Below are 13,948 nucleotides of genomic sequence, written 5' to 3'. Positions count from 1 at the left end.
GCCCAAAGTGGCTAAGAGCTACTGTAACGAGCCGATACCTTGATTTCTCTCTTATCCTGCACAAACGCTCCCATATGATTACTAAACCATCAAACTGCAAAAACTCTGTGAGGAGATAAAATTTCAGGAAGCTAATGATGTGTATAGAATTGTTAAATTGATCAATTCTGCACTTTCCCATAGGAACCTAAGGCTCCAAGAAAATTAGCAGACATTTCTCAAGGTTTTGGCCAAAGATGAGTTACAGAGATTTTTCTTATGTAAAGAAAAAGTTAGGGGCACCTGTCTGGTTCAGTCATTGGAGTGTACGACTCTTGATCTCGGGGTTGGGAGTTCAAGCCCCACGTTGGGTGCAGAGACTACTTAAAAAAATAAAATCTTAAAAAAAGAGAGAAAAAGTTAAATAAATATTAAGGGCCTATATTCATCATATTATACTTAATGCAATGGCTATCATCAAAAAAAGGGTACAAATAGCATAAATTTTGGAATAAGATAAACATGGGTTCAAACCCAGGCTTTGCCATGTACAGCTGTGTGACTTTGGAGAAGTCATTTAATCTCTCAATGCCTTAATATTTTTATTTGTAAAACGAGAGAGAGGATGGCAATCTAATGGGGGTATCTGTAAGAATTAACTGACAACGTGTATACAAAATTTTTTGCTTTTTGGCTTTAAAAAACACAAATGGGGGTGTCTGGGTGGCTCAGTAGGTTGAATGTTCTACTCTTGATTTCAGCTCAGGTCATGATTTCAGGGTTGTGAGATCAGGCTGCACCCAGGGCATTAAGCCTGCTTAAGATTCCCATTCTCCCTCTACCCCTCCCCCCTCTAAACAAACAAACAACCACACACGGTATAGATAATAACCACTATTTGAGAAGGAAGAAGACAAAGGGAAAGAGAATATAGTCCACAACGTGAGACCCAACAGCTGAGCTCTAACCTTAAAGATCTTCACGCTCTTTTTCACATAAAGTTACATCAACATAAACGGGGAAAACAACCACATTCTTCTTACTAAAGGCTTTATATAAAAACACAGGTGAGGGGCGCCTGGGTGGCTCAGTCGTTAAGCATCTGCCTTCGGCTCAGGTCATGATCCCAGGGTTCTGGGATTGAGCCCCGCATAGGGCTCCCTGCTCAGCAGGAAGCCTGCTTCTCCCTCTCCCACTCCCCCTGCTTGTGTTCCCTCTCTTGCTGAGTCTCTCTCTGTCAAATAAATAAAATCTTAAAAACAACAACAACACACATGTGAACTGAAATTAACCCAAACAAAGCACATACGTTCCCAGTTTCTCAAAACCCTCCTGGTTCCTCAAGAGAGAAGACTTGAAAGCATGTATGTAGGTGAATTCTTGCTCTGTTGCTCTCTGCTAGCAAATGACTGACAATCATGTCACCTGAAATTAAGAAAACTCTAAGCAGTGCCATCTACATTCTTTAATATGTGCAACGCATTACACAGCACCCTCTCCCCACTGAAATTTCCAGAGAACCTGAAAACCGGTGAAAGAGCAATGGCTAAAAGTCTAACTACTGCTTTGCTGAGGGTTTCTAAAGTTCCATACATTTTAGAACAATAATCATCATTTCCACAGTCCAAAGTACCCTATCTTCTACACTGAGTGAACAAATGGTACTTTGATTTTTCTCCCTCCCTATTCTGCAAGAATTGCAGTTAACTGGTAATACACAGGAGAAAAGAATCTTTTTCCTTTTCCACAACAAACCACAAAGCATGCTAAACTATAAAAACATAGAAACCCTATTTCTCCTGTGATCTTGTCCATATATTTTTGTTAAAGAACTATTTTTACCTTTAATTAAATCAGTCCTAGACTCCCTCTGAATCTCATTCAGTACTCAAGAATTTGGTTCTAGATTCATATAAACATCTTGCATAACACACACACACACACACACACACACACACACACACACACACACACACACACACACACACACACACACACACACACACACACACACACACACCCCTTTCCTCTCACCCAAAGCTGCTGCCAAACTTCCCAAACTAATTCTTTCCACATCTGAACTTATAATGGTAGTTTACTGACATCGTATTCATGGAATTTACCATGTTCCACCTTGTATTTTAATTATTTATACATATATGCATTCTCCAATACTCCTGGTATTTACTGTTCAACTGAGTTTTCATTCATAAATTAGGAATATATTAAATGAGATAACACTTAGTTTTCATTTAAAAATAACTGGTCTCACTTCTGCTTCCAATCAAGATGGAGTAATAAGAACCGGACTTATCTTGCTGCCTCAAAACAAAAGAAACAAAACCCAGAAAAAAAAATACATGAAACAACAGCACTCAAGACACTGTACGTTAGGCAAAAAAAAGGACACTGATCCCCGAGACAGGAAAAACCAAGGTGATTTGTAACTGCCCAGCTTACTGCTTAGAGAAAGCTTCCAGGCTGTGGCACGGACAGAGGGGAAGGAGGGTGGGAGCAGGCGGTTGCCATGAGTTGAAGACTCGGAGCTGGAAGTTTAGGGGAGCTAGAGTTCCCAGGGAAGAGTGCCACAGAAGAGAAACCTGCACAAAGAGAGAACTCTGAAGAGGTACAGAGGGTTGCCCTGAAATATTCAGTTAAGTCATGATCACTGCATGTGTGTGAGGAGCTACTTGAGGCTGGAGAAACGACCACCTGAAGGAGTTGGAGGGACTAATGACAGGAGATCACACAGTGCTAGGAATAGAGCCTGTTCCCAATGATGACAGTGGAAAACCTGATAATTTAAGAAACATCAGGTAGAGTACTAAGTGTCTTGTGCCTCAACAGTGAAGAAAAATTAAGCAGAAACTAAACACAGCTCTAAACCTTTCTAATAAAACTTAAAAATAAGACCTGAAAGGAGTACACCATTTCTAAGAAACTCAGCTGTGCTGCAGACAATGCTCAAGAACATATATAAAAATATAAATATCTAGCTTCCAGCAAGGTAAAAAATTCAGTGTCTGGTATCCAATCAAAAATTACCAGGCATGCAAACAAGCAGAAAAATACAATCCATAATGATGAGAAAAATCAATAATAAATGATCCAGAACTAATACAGATGTTAGAATTACCAGATGAGAATATTAAAACATTTGTATTCCACACGTTCAAGAAAAACTGTATGTAAAAGAAAAATTGAGCATGTTAAGAAACATGGAAGATATATATATATATATATATAAAAGACCCACATCAAATTCCAGAGACAGAAACTATAATGTCTGAGATTAAAAACCAACCAACCAACCAACCACACATTGGCTTGGATTAATGGCAGATTAGACATTTCAGAAGAAAAAATTAGCACACTTGGTAATACCATAAAAGAAACTATCCAAAAGGAAATATACAGAGGAAGAAAGACTATAAAACAATGAACAGTGAGCCTTGAAGATGACATGGAATGGTCATGGTCTAATATATATTTGTATTGACAGCTTTTCCAAAGTAGTATGCAGAGAATCTAACTCTTGGTCATCTTGAGTAGAAGGAAAAGGAGACGGCACTACTGAATACACTCACATTTAATATACTTACAACGGTTTGCCAAAGCCTAAAATTTCACTCTCACCTTCCTGCTTCTCTTTGCCCTTCCCACTGGTTGGGGCCATGCTCTTCTTCCCCCTTTCCTGGCTTCCCTGGAGACTGGAGCTCCTATGCCACTTATCTGCATGCTATCTTTTAGATATATACTGCCTTCCACTAGAACATCTATAAAAGATTTGTGTATTCCCCAAATAACTGTTTACTCCCAAATCCTCCTTTCCTCTAGCCAAATAAAGCATCCATATCTAAAATGACACTTATATTTTAAGTGTTAACTGATTTAATAAGCACTGGGATGTGTGTGATTACCCAATTTAACTCTCTTATTTTTCATTTCAAAAGAGAACCCTGTTAATGAATTAACAAGTTAAAATCCATTAATTCAATCACAAAGTATCTACTAGATACCAGATTGAACCAGATACGATAATGAACACTGGCGGATAGTGGCAATCCTGAAAGAAACTAGTCTGATGGAAAAAAACAGATAAATATACTCACAACAACAACACTGCATAGCATGGGCTAAGAGAGCAATATATACACAATGCCAATGAAGCACAAAAAAGGGACAACCCTATGAGACAGGGCAAGGTAAAGCTGAACTTTTAAGGCAAGAAATTAACCATGCTGGGGCGCCTGGGTGGCTCAGTGGGTTAAGCGTCTGCCTTTGGCTCAGGTCATGATCCCAGAGTCCTGGGATCCAGCCCGCCATCAGGCTCCCTGCTCCGCAGGAAGCCTGCTTCTCCCTCTCCCACTCCCCCTGCTTGTATTCCCTCTCTCGCTGTCTCTCTCTGTCAAATAAATAAAATCTTAAAAAAAAAGAAAACTAGAGACCAATATCCTAAAAAAAGAAATCAACCATGTTGGAGAGAAAGGTATTCTGGCTCAAAGTAATTGTATATGAAAAACTATGAAAAATAGGAAGGTATAAAATATGACACATTTGGGGACTGCAAATGGCTCAGATTTGGGGGTAGAATGGAAGGAAAAAGGGGGAAGAATTTTCATATTTTCTGGGGGAAAATGAGAGAGCAAGTCAAGGGTTTCACTTTAACAGGGACCCAAGATGGCACGTCAAAACCGCTAGGAACTGTGTCCCTGCCCCTGTTCATCAACCTCTGTGAGAAAACCTTCCCGCTATTAGTAAAGAAGGGAAGACCCGCATCCCTCTAAGTCAGGGGTTGGCAAACTATGACTCTGGTCTAAAGGCAGCCCACCACCTGTTTTTGTACGATCTGAATGCCAAGCATGGTTTTTATATTTTTAAATAGCGAAAAAAATTCTAAAGAAGAATATTTTGTGACACATGGAAATTATATGAAATTCACATTTCAGTGTCTATAAATAAAGTTTTACTGGAACACGGCCACACTCATTCATTTATGTATCGTCTAGGACTTCTTTCATGTTTCAACAGCAGAGCTGAATAGTTGTGACAGAAACACCATGGCCCGCAAAACCAAAAATATTTACTATCAAGCCATTAGCAGAAAGTTTGTGGGTTCTGATCTTTCAGAAAATTTCATCTCCTTCACTTATGCCTCAGTTTGTCTCTTCAGAACTTTTTACAAGGAATCTCAGAATCAATATCAGACAAAAATATAGTTCTCTTATTTATGGATATAAAGCATTATTTTATAATTTCATAAAATAATTATTGATTTCCATTTTCATATTTTCTACTTAAACATTCCTTTATATACGAAATATCAAAATCTGATTACTTTATCCTATAATTATGAAAGAATTAAATATCAAAGTTACAATTTTAAAAACTGCATTTCCTTTTGTTTACAGTAAGACTAGCCATACTTATTTCCTGAGCCTTAATTAAATAAGAAATATTCTAATGTTCTGAAACTGATAGTGCTTTGAAAGAATTCAAGAGGCAGGATGAAAAGAATATGCCAAAGGAAGGGAATCTAAGATTATTGCTATGATATGTGATTTATAGTAAGTATTATTACAGAATATTTTTCAAGGGTTGAAGTCATCTTTTGGTTGTATTTTACCTCTATTCTCAACAGAAAAACAAGATCGTGTTTTACTGTTGCTATCAAGTGAAAAGGCTCTTATTATTCCTAATTTTGTTTTTTCAACATATTTTGATACAATTTCAACATCTCAAGGGAAGTTATATTTACTTTTGCTGATTTTCAGTATGTTATTTGTCAGTCCAACTGTCATCTTTGAAACAGTATTTCTAAAAAATAATTTTAAAAAGTGAAAATTTCATTGTTAGTTAACCTTTGAGGGATCTGAGCAAGACCTAAGAAGATGGGTAGATTCTTGCCAAACAGCTGACAGCTTGCATAGCTTTACTATGGAGAAGAAAAATAATATTCTACTTAAGAGATCCCCTCATTTTTGAAATTATAAATTGCTGATAACACTACATGATCAATAAGCTATGAAAACTGAGTAAAATCAAAACATATCAAAAAACAAAATTTATAATAAAGATATGATCTTTAATACTCAACTGATATTATACTTAGTAATTAGATATAAATGGTAAATCATTCACAGAAATTGAAATAATCAGTCCAAGACAGTCAAGTCTCTGGAAACTGTATGTTTTCTATCTGTGAGGACTAATGCGAGGAAGTAGGTAAGAAATGCAAAAAGGACAGAAGATGAAAGGGAACACTTAGCAGTTATCTTCAGATATTTAGCTTTCATGAAGGGAGATTAAATCTCTCTATGTGACTCTGGATGACAGAGGTGAGGTGAGAAAACCCTAATGAAAACAGCTTGCTGTAAGGAAAACTCTTCTACCTTTTAATGGCCAACAATGGAACTATTTATCTTTTTTTTTTTTTAAAGATTTTATTTATTTATTTGAGAGAGAGAGAATGAGAGAGAGCATGAGAGGGAAGAGGGTCAGAGGGAGAAGCAGACTCCCTGCCGAGCAGGGAGCCCAATGTGGGACTCGATCCCGGGACTCCAGGATCATGACCTGAGCCGAAGGCAGTCGCTTAACCAACTGAGCCACCCAGGCGCCCCGGAACTATTTATCTTATGAGGCTATTCTAGTACAACGGAAGAGTATGCAGATACAGAATTAAACAGATTCAAGTTTGAAACCTATCGCTGTACCTAGAGCCACCCAGGTGCCTGATCTCTCAAATCTCGAAGTGTAATGTATGGGAAAAAATACCACCTATCTCAAAAAGAGACTGACAAGGGGCACCTGGGTGGCTCAGTCGGTTAAGTGTCTGCCTTAGGCTCAGGTCACAGTCTCAGGGTCTTGGGATCAAGTTCCCTCCTCAGCAGGAAGTCTGCTTGTCCCTTTCCCTCTGCCCCTCCCCCTGCTTGCTCTGTCTCTGTGTCTCTCTCTCAAATAAATAAAATCTTTTTAAAAAAGAGAGATTGACAGTGATGTATGATATGATGACAATGATGTATATGACCACAATAATGATTATGTATGTAAATTATGTTGTTGTGTTACCGCGAGTATGTATGTTATTGTGCATGTAAGGTATGCATTGTATGTACATTATTGCATGTACAGTTGACCCTTGAACAATGTGGAGGTTGGGACGCCTACCCTGCCTCTGCCCCCACATTGTCAAAAATCTGCGTATTTTTTGACTCTCCAAAAACTTTACTGATGGTTTACTGTTGACAGAAGCTTTACCATTAACAGTCAAGTAACACATATATTGTATGTTATATGTACTATGTGCTGTATTCTTATAATCAAGTAAGCTAGAGAAAAGAAATTAGGAAAACCTTAAGGAGGAGAAAATAGATTTACAATATACTGTACTTATTGAAAAAATCCGCATTAAGTAGGTGTGTGCAGTTCAAACCTGTGTTGTTCAAGGCTCAACTATATTCTATCAAAGCCCTGAGTAAGTCAGAGATGGAAATTCCAGAAGTGAATCAGAGAGTCTCAACTAAATTAATTCATTCACACATTCAACAAACATGTACTGAATATGTAATACCTACAAGAGGCACTGGGGTACCATGGTTTAGAGTGTGGATTCCCAAGCCAGTCTATGGATATGAATCTTCACATCTCTTAGCAGCTGTCTAAACTTGGGCAAGTTACCTAACCATTTTATGTCTCGGTTTCCTCTTCTATACCAAAGGGATAATGATAGGGTTGTGGAGAGGATTTTAATGAGTTAATGTAGATAAAGTGTTTAGCACAGTACCTGATAGTACCACATCCTATATATAAGGATTAGCTGATTAGCTATATTATGACTACATTATGACTACATGCCAGACACTGAGTATACAGCAGACTGCTGACAAGGTCCCTGACCTCGCAGGGCTTATAGTCTTTGAAGGGGTTGGTGGCACAGAAAATGAACAAGCATACCTATGACAAGTAATGATAAGCACTACAATCAGTGTTAAGTGAAGAAAAAGCAGCCTATGGGTATAGGGGAGTTCAGCTGAGATGGGCCTGTCAAGGGAGTGCTCTCCCATGAGAAGCCCTGTGGTTATCTGGGGGAAGAGCATTTCAGGCTGAGAGAAAAGGCCCAGAGCAGGAGGATACAGGGTGTGTTGAGACTAGCAAAGAAGCCAGCGTCACTGGCCTCTGGAGAGAAGTCTGGGGAGACAGGAAGGTTCCTGACCACGCAGAGCCTCAGAGACCAGAGTAAGGACACTGGATTTTATTCTGAGTCTGCAGGGCAACAGCTGGGAAGGTTTAAAGCACAGGAGTGACAAAATCAGACTTGCACTTTAAATAATTCACTCTGTCAATGACCTCTAACGAATTATTCTAAGGTTTCCTGAATGTCATCATTCTAATAGAAACAGAAGCACATTTAAGCATCCGGGAAACAGCAACACTACAGCATGGCAGACCGCAGCGTTCCTAACACTTAGCCTGGCCACTGAGTACCGATGCCCGATCATAAAGTCGCTGCATTCAACACAGCACAGCATGTACAGCAGGGGTGCGTCCCATTTGGGTTTGTTGGATTTCACAGACCAAGCGCTGTGAAGGAAGCTTAAAAGAAAGATTGGACAGTGGTTCTGGAATGATGAAACAGAAAGAGCGAGGGATTATGGCTGCAGAAGGGAATGCCTTGGGACACCAACAATGTCAGGTTCCAGAGAGGAACAGTACACCAGAAAGAGGCCTCTGGGCAGAGCGGCGGTATCAGCTCTGTGACTGGTTCCTGGCGATGACCCGAGTGTCATCTAGCGAAGCCCAAGAAACAACCCGAGGTAAGGAATTATACAAAGATGTTAAAACGTGACTGATCCACAAAACAGAAGTCAAAAGAGAGATGAAACTGTTTTCACATGGCCATCTGTGTAGATAGGAGTTTGAAAATTTTCAGGCAAAAACAGAAAACTAGAGGAACAAAACCAGGCCTTTCCGCCATGCCCTATCATGGAGACGGGGATGAGTGTCCTTTACCTTGCAACATGGAGATGTCCTCGATGGCCATAAAAACTTATTGAATAGTAGATTATCAAACACTAAGCTTACTGAGTCTCAACTGTAAAACTAAGGAGAAAGGTGAAGTTAAAAAAAAGAGAAGGGGCAAAAAAGGGGTGGTGGGGGTGGGGGCACGGGGATGACTGGGAAGAAAAATCATCTAACGAGTCAAAATTGCTCAGATTTAATCACATTTACGCAATTCTGGGTATCTTTTCAGGAAAGCTTAGTAATTTTAAGCATAGCAATATTTTTCAAGAGTCCATCTTGGCTCTGGCAAGGCAATGGTTGTAACTGAAGATATGGAGCAGTGTAGAAAAATTCAGAGAGAAACCAAATCTCTGGAAAAAGTGAGGCTTTTTTTGGTTCATTGTAAAGTAACATAAATTAGTCTCCAACCCACAATCTGCACCTACCCCCAACTTCCCAGCGTCCTGTGCAGCCCATAGAAAGTGGAAAGTGTGCCAAAACAAACAGTGTGGGCTGAAGCTCTGTGGATGAAGGGTGGGATGAGGTTTGGTGGAATTGGCAGGCAAGCGAATGGAATCACTTTAAAGCAATGCCACAAAATGGAGACTAAATAATCACGAGCACTTTCAAAATCCACAGAAAAATGGAATATGCTTAAGCTAGATCACAGAACTGATTCCCTACTCCAACTCATTTCAAAAAAACAAACACAGAAAGGATAGGGGAAAATGAAACAAAGCAAAACATACCTGCTCTGTTATCTGTCTTTAATTAAAGCATAAAATACCCTCCCTCTTCTTTTCTCCCAACCACCCTGGAACAGAAGAGCGAAGGGGCAGCAACTCAGGTGAAAGGCTTCAGCCTTGCAGCTACAGAGAGGGGAGATAGCAGACAATGGAACTGGTGATTCATTACAAAAGAATACACTCCAGAGCCGGCCTGCTGCCACATGGGCTCACTGCACTATTTAAAGGAACAGCAACCCCCTTTCCAACCTCCCTTATTCTTAACACCTTCCCTCCTCTCAGTCCTGATGGAAAACAGATTTTGAAGAAAATGCCAGCAAAGCACTGAGCTGTCCAAGAAAGGGAGGGCTTTGTGTTCCACAGAAACTGGCAGTCTTACACTATAGGAGTACAAAAATTTTCTTTCACATCCATACTGTAAGATCTTTTCCTCTCTGCCTGGTATACTTTTCCTTTCAACAACAAACAGTATAACTGAGTCTGAGTCTGGCTAAACATTTTTTTTTATTAATTGAAGTCATTTGCAATTTTGTTTTTCTAATTTTACACATATTACAAGAATAACTTCTCTTTTCCTTCCTTTTATTCTACATTGTTTTTATAGATGTGAAGAGATGCAATAATTTCGTTCACATACTCAGAAATAACAAAGTATCTCAGTGAAAAACTCCTACGACATTTACATGAACAACGGATACACCTAAAGTTGTATTTTTAAAAGTCACAAGAGCATGTCTGTCTAGAATATTAGAATTTTTTTAAGATTTTATTTATTTATTTATTTATTTATTTATTTATTTATTTATTCATGAGAGTGAGAGAGAGAGAGAGAGACAGAGGGAGAAGCAGGCTCCCAAGGAGCAGGGAGCCCAATGCGGTACTCGATCCCAGGACCCTGGGATCATGACCTGAGCCGAAGGCAGACACTTAACCATCTGAGCCACCCAGGCGCCCCTAGAATATTAGAATTTTGTGATTAAATTGTCATTTGCTTTTTTTTTAAAGCAAAACACTGATTACCTATTGTAAATGACAGAGCAGTTCGCTAATTACCCCGAGAACTGGCCTTATAAAACTAGAGCCAATAAAATAATAAGGTGCAACTATTGATATGGGTCTAATATTGTCATCCACTTCGCCCTTCTTCCATCAAAGTGAGCAACTAATTTAAAATAAAGGGATACAGAAATGTCAGGATCCAATATGCAAAGAACCTAGGTGACCAAATGATAAAAATATATCCAAATACCTTTCTTAATATACTAGTCAAGGCACTAAACACCATAATTAGCCATTTAACTTTGATAACCAAACCCTGAACAGCGCAGACATTTTATATTCAGAAAGTTTATCTGACAGATCATTATCAAATATTGGGATTAGGTGTCTAGCTTGAAAAACAAAAACCAAAACAAACAAATAAAAAAACCCAAAACCTTATTGTAAGGACAAAGATTTGGCCCATCCAGTTATTTCCTTTGATTTTTTTTTCTAGATTACTAAGAACCATGTATGTTATATTACACAGAAAGAATATGTACCAAAACAAATATGCTGGCATACATACTGAAAATCCACAAATCTGATACTCTGTACTTCCCAGTTATAGAAATTCGGGATGGGAAAAATGAGCAACTTCCTTCTCTCAGCATCCAGCACATCCTGAGACAACCACAGTGATTTTAATTTATCCCTTAGAATTCTTAACCACCAAGAAATCCTTCTTTCCAGTTCTTATTTCTCTCTTCTGCTTCGCTGCTAAGACCACAGTTCTCTTAAATACCAGTTCTTCAGACTGCAATATGAAGTGTGCATGAGCATGTGCATTCTAACTTGTGCTTACACATGCTCACCCAGCTCCTCCAGAAACGAAGGGCACACATTCCAAGAGGCCACAGAAACCCTCTGATTAGAAAAAGTACTAGTTTAGAGAACTCTTTCACTGATTTAAAAATATATATAATGAAAAGTCAAGTAGTTGGAAAGCCCTCCCAGTAACAGCTGAGAAAGAAGAGAGCTGTCGTCCTGTAATAGTGCCAGTTAATGAAAATTGAATGAGGGCTCCAAGGTTAAGAAGTATCATCTCCCAAGCAACAAAGAGAATCCAGAAATAGGTCTTCTCTTTTATGGAAATTTTTAAAAAGTAAAGCAGTATTTCTAAAGAGTTAATTAGGCTAACAACAAAGGGATAAGAAACGGAAGAGAAAATATTTCAAAGGTTTCTCCCTTTTCCAAAAGGAGGGTTTCTTGATAATCTCCAAACTCAGATCTGGTGAAAAATCACTTTGGAAACATATATTCTTTGGAACTTCCCTTCCTTCTAGGTCACGTCGGCAGAATCGCCCTAATGCTTTCCCTCCTTCCAAACAGCACTGCAGGGCATTATATAACATTTAACGGAACAGTGTTCCTGCTCCTAAAATGATGCCTCTATCCAGATAGCTAGCCGACTCTCTCGCCCTCCGGTGGTGACTCGGAGAGGAAATGAGAAGAGAGAATACAAAAAAAAAGGGCAAACTCCTTAAAAGGAAAGCACTGTCCAGTGATGAAATTTCCCTACAGAGCATAAAAGCCTGGAGTGACACTGATCCTAAGTCTGAGCCTAAAGGACAGGAACGCTCACCCATGCAAATGATTTCACTGATCAATTGCAGTCTCATCATTCCCTCTCAACCTATGTGTAAAGATAAAGGGTAAAAGGAACATGCAGAGGGTGCCAAGGAGAAAAAGAGCACGGCCAGGGGGAACCGTGGTAGAGTATTCACCTTTCCATTTGTCAGGAATGACTTGCTAAAATGCAGATTAGATATTGCCTGGCATAACCAAAGACAGGCAGAAGAGAGAGAGCGAGCGAGCGAGAGAAAGAGATCTTCCATTTCCTACTCCCTCTCCTTCAAATGCCTTTTACTGCCCGTGTGATTGTCATTTATACACTCAGATTTGTTCTCCTCTCACAGAGGGCTCTACCTGCCTCTGCTACACCTGGATATTCCCATGGTTCCCACTGAAAACATTCTTTGCCAGTAACAAAGCCATGAAGATGAAGCCTATTTTTCTAGCCTTCATTTTTAATAAGCCATTTACAGAGAAGGCAGCAGAACGGCAATTCCATAGCCAATCCTGAGAAACCACAGTGAATCAGGAATCAGATTTCCCTAGAACACAAATTCTTCTGCAATTCTTAAAAGGAAGTCAATCCCTTTCCCCTCATTTTGGCAGTCTGTAAGAATCTCTTCCTACCTCTGCAGCTTCTCTCCCTCCCTCTTCTCAGAACCAAGACAAAGAGGTAGACAAATCCCCACAGGGTCTTTCCTGAGCTACAGCTGCACAGTACAGGAAACAGGAATCTGCTATGGAGCTGAGGGAGGGGGAGAGAAAAAAGGATATGGATCCAGCACACGCACAGGCACACACTCACACTCACACTCACAGGCACACACTCACACGCGCGTGCACACGCACGCACACAGGCACACTCACACACAGGCACACACTCAGCAGACACAGACTAACACTTTTCAGTTGATAACAATAAATCTGGCCTTCTCTGAGAAGGCAATCATTATTAAAACTCTGCCTACTATGCCCGACCCCCAGGTCTTTATTTAGATCCCAGAAACCAGAAAAGAGGCACGCGGAGGAAACACAAATCTTACCTGAGTGACCATTTTCTTTTCCTCCATAAACCAAACGGCACGGAGGATGAGCCCTTCAGGGCAGTCCTGCTGGGGCGCACCTCCACAGCTCCCCCCGCCCCCCCCAGGCTAGCTATTTTGGGGCAGGCTACTGATTTCCCTTTATCCCGTTCCCCTTCCTTTTTCTTTCTAGCGTTTCTTCCTTTCTTTTCTCTTCCTCTCTGGCAGCCTCTCCCCCTCCTTCTCTCCCCAGCTCCCTCCCATATCTCAGGCAGATGGCTGAAGGAAGCCCCACCCCTGAATGCCTAAGGTAATTAATCAGAGTGGAGCCCCACCTCTTCCTCCTCCCCCCACCCCTCCCGGACGGCTGACATCTCCCAACTCCAGAAAACAGGCCTGCTGGAGAATGGCAGTTTGGTGTGTGCTTTGCGCACGCGTGTGTGTGTGTGTGTGTGTGTGTGTGTGTGTGTGTGTGTAGGAGGGAAGGAGGGGGAGAGAGAGAGGGAGGGAGGGGCAGGCGCCATGTGCAGGCATATTTTAAGGAATGAATATCTGCTATGGGGGCATTAATTATATAGCACTGGAAGC

At 40.2% G+C, this 13,948-nt stretch overlaps 1 protein-coding gene across 15 annotated transcripts in view; it reads right to left on the bottom strand.

Moving 5' to 3' along the window:
* The window catches only part of RBFOX2 (RNA binding fox-1 homolog 2), a 281,003-nt gene that overhangs the window by 85,552 nt on the left and 181,503 nt on the right, over positions 1 to 13,948 (bottom strand). The window contains exon 1 of one of the 15 annotated variants that reach the window (XM_027591870.2): positions 13,382 to 13,652. The exons of the other annotated variants lie outside the window; for them this stretch is intronic. Coding sequence (XP_027447671.1) covers positions 13,382 to 13,408 — 27 coding nt within the window. The 5' untranslated portion in view covers positions 13,409 to 13,652. Of the gene's footprint in view, positions 1 to 13,381; positions 13,653 to 13,948 lie in introns of those variants that run through there. 15 annotated transcript variants of the gene reach the window in all.

The sequence above is a fragment of the Zalophus californianus genome, chromosome 9 (genome assembly GCF_009762305.2).
Source record: "Zalophus californianus isolate mZalCal1 chromosome 9, mZalCal1.pri.v2, whole genome shotgun sequence".
NCBI lineage: Eukaryota > Metazoa > Chordata > Mammalia > Carnivora > Otariidae > Zalophus > Zalophus californianus.
This window is presented reverse-complemented; position numbering and strand designations above follow the sequence as displayed.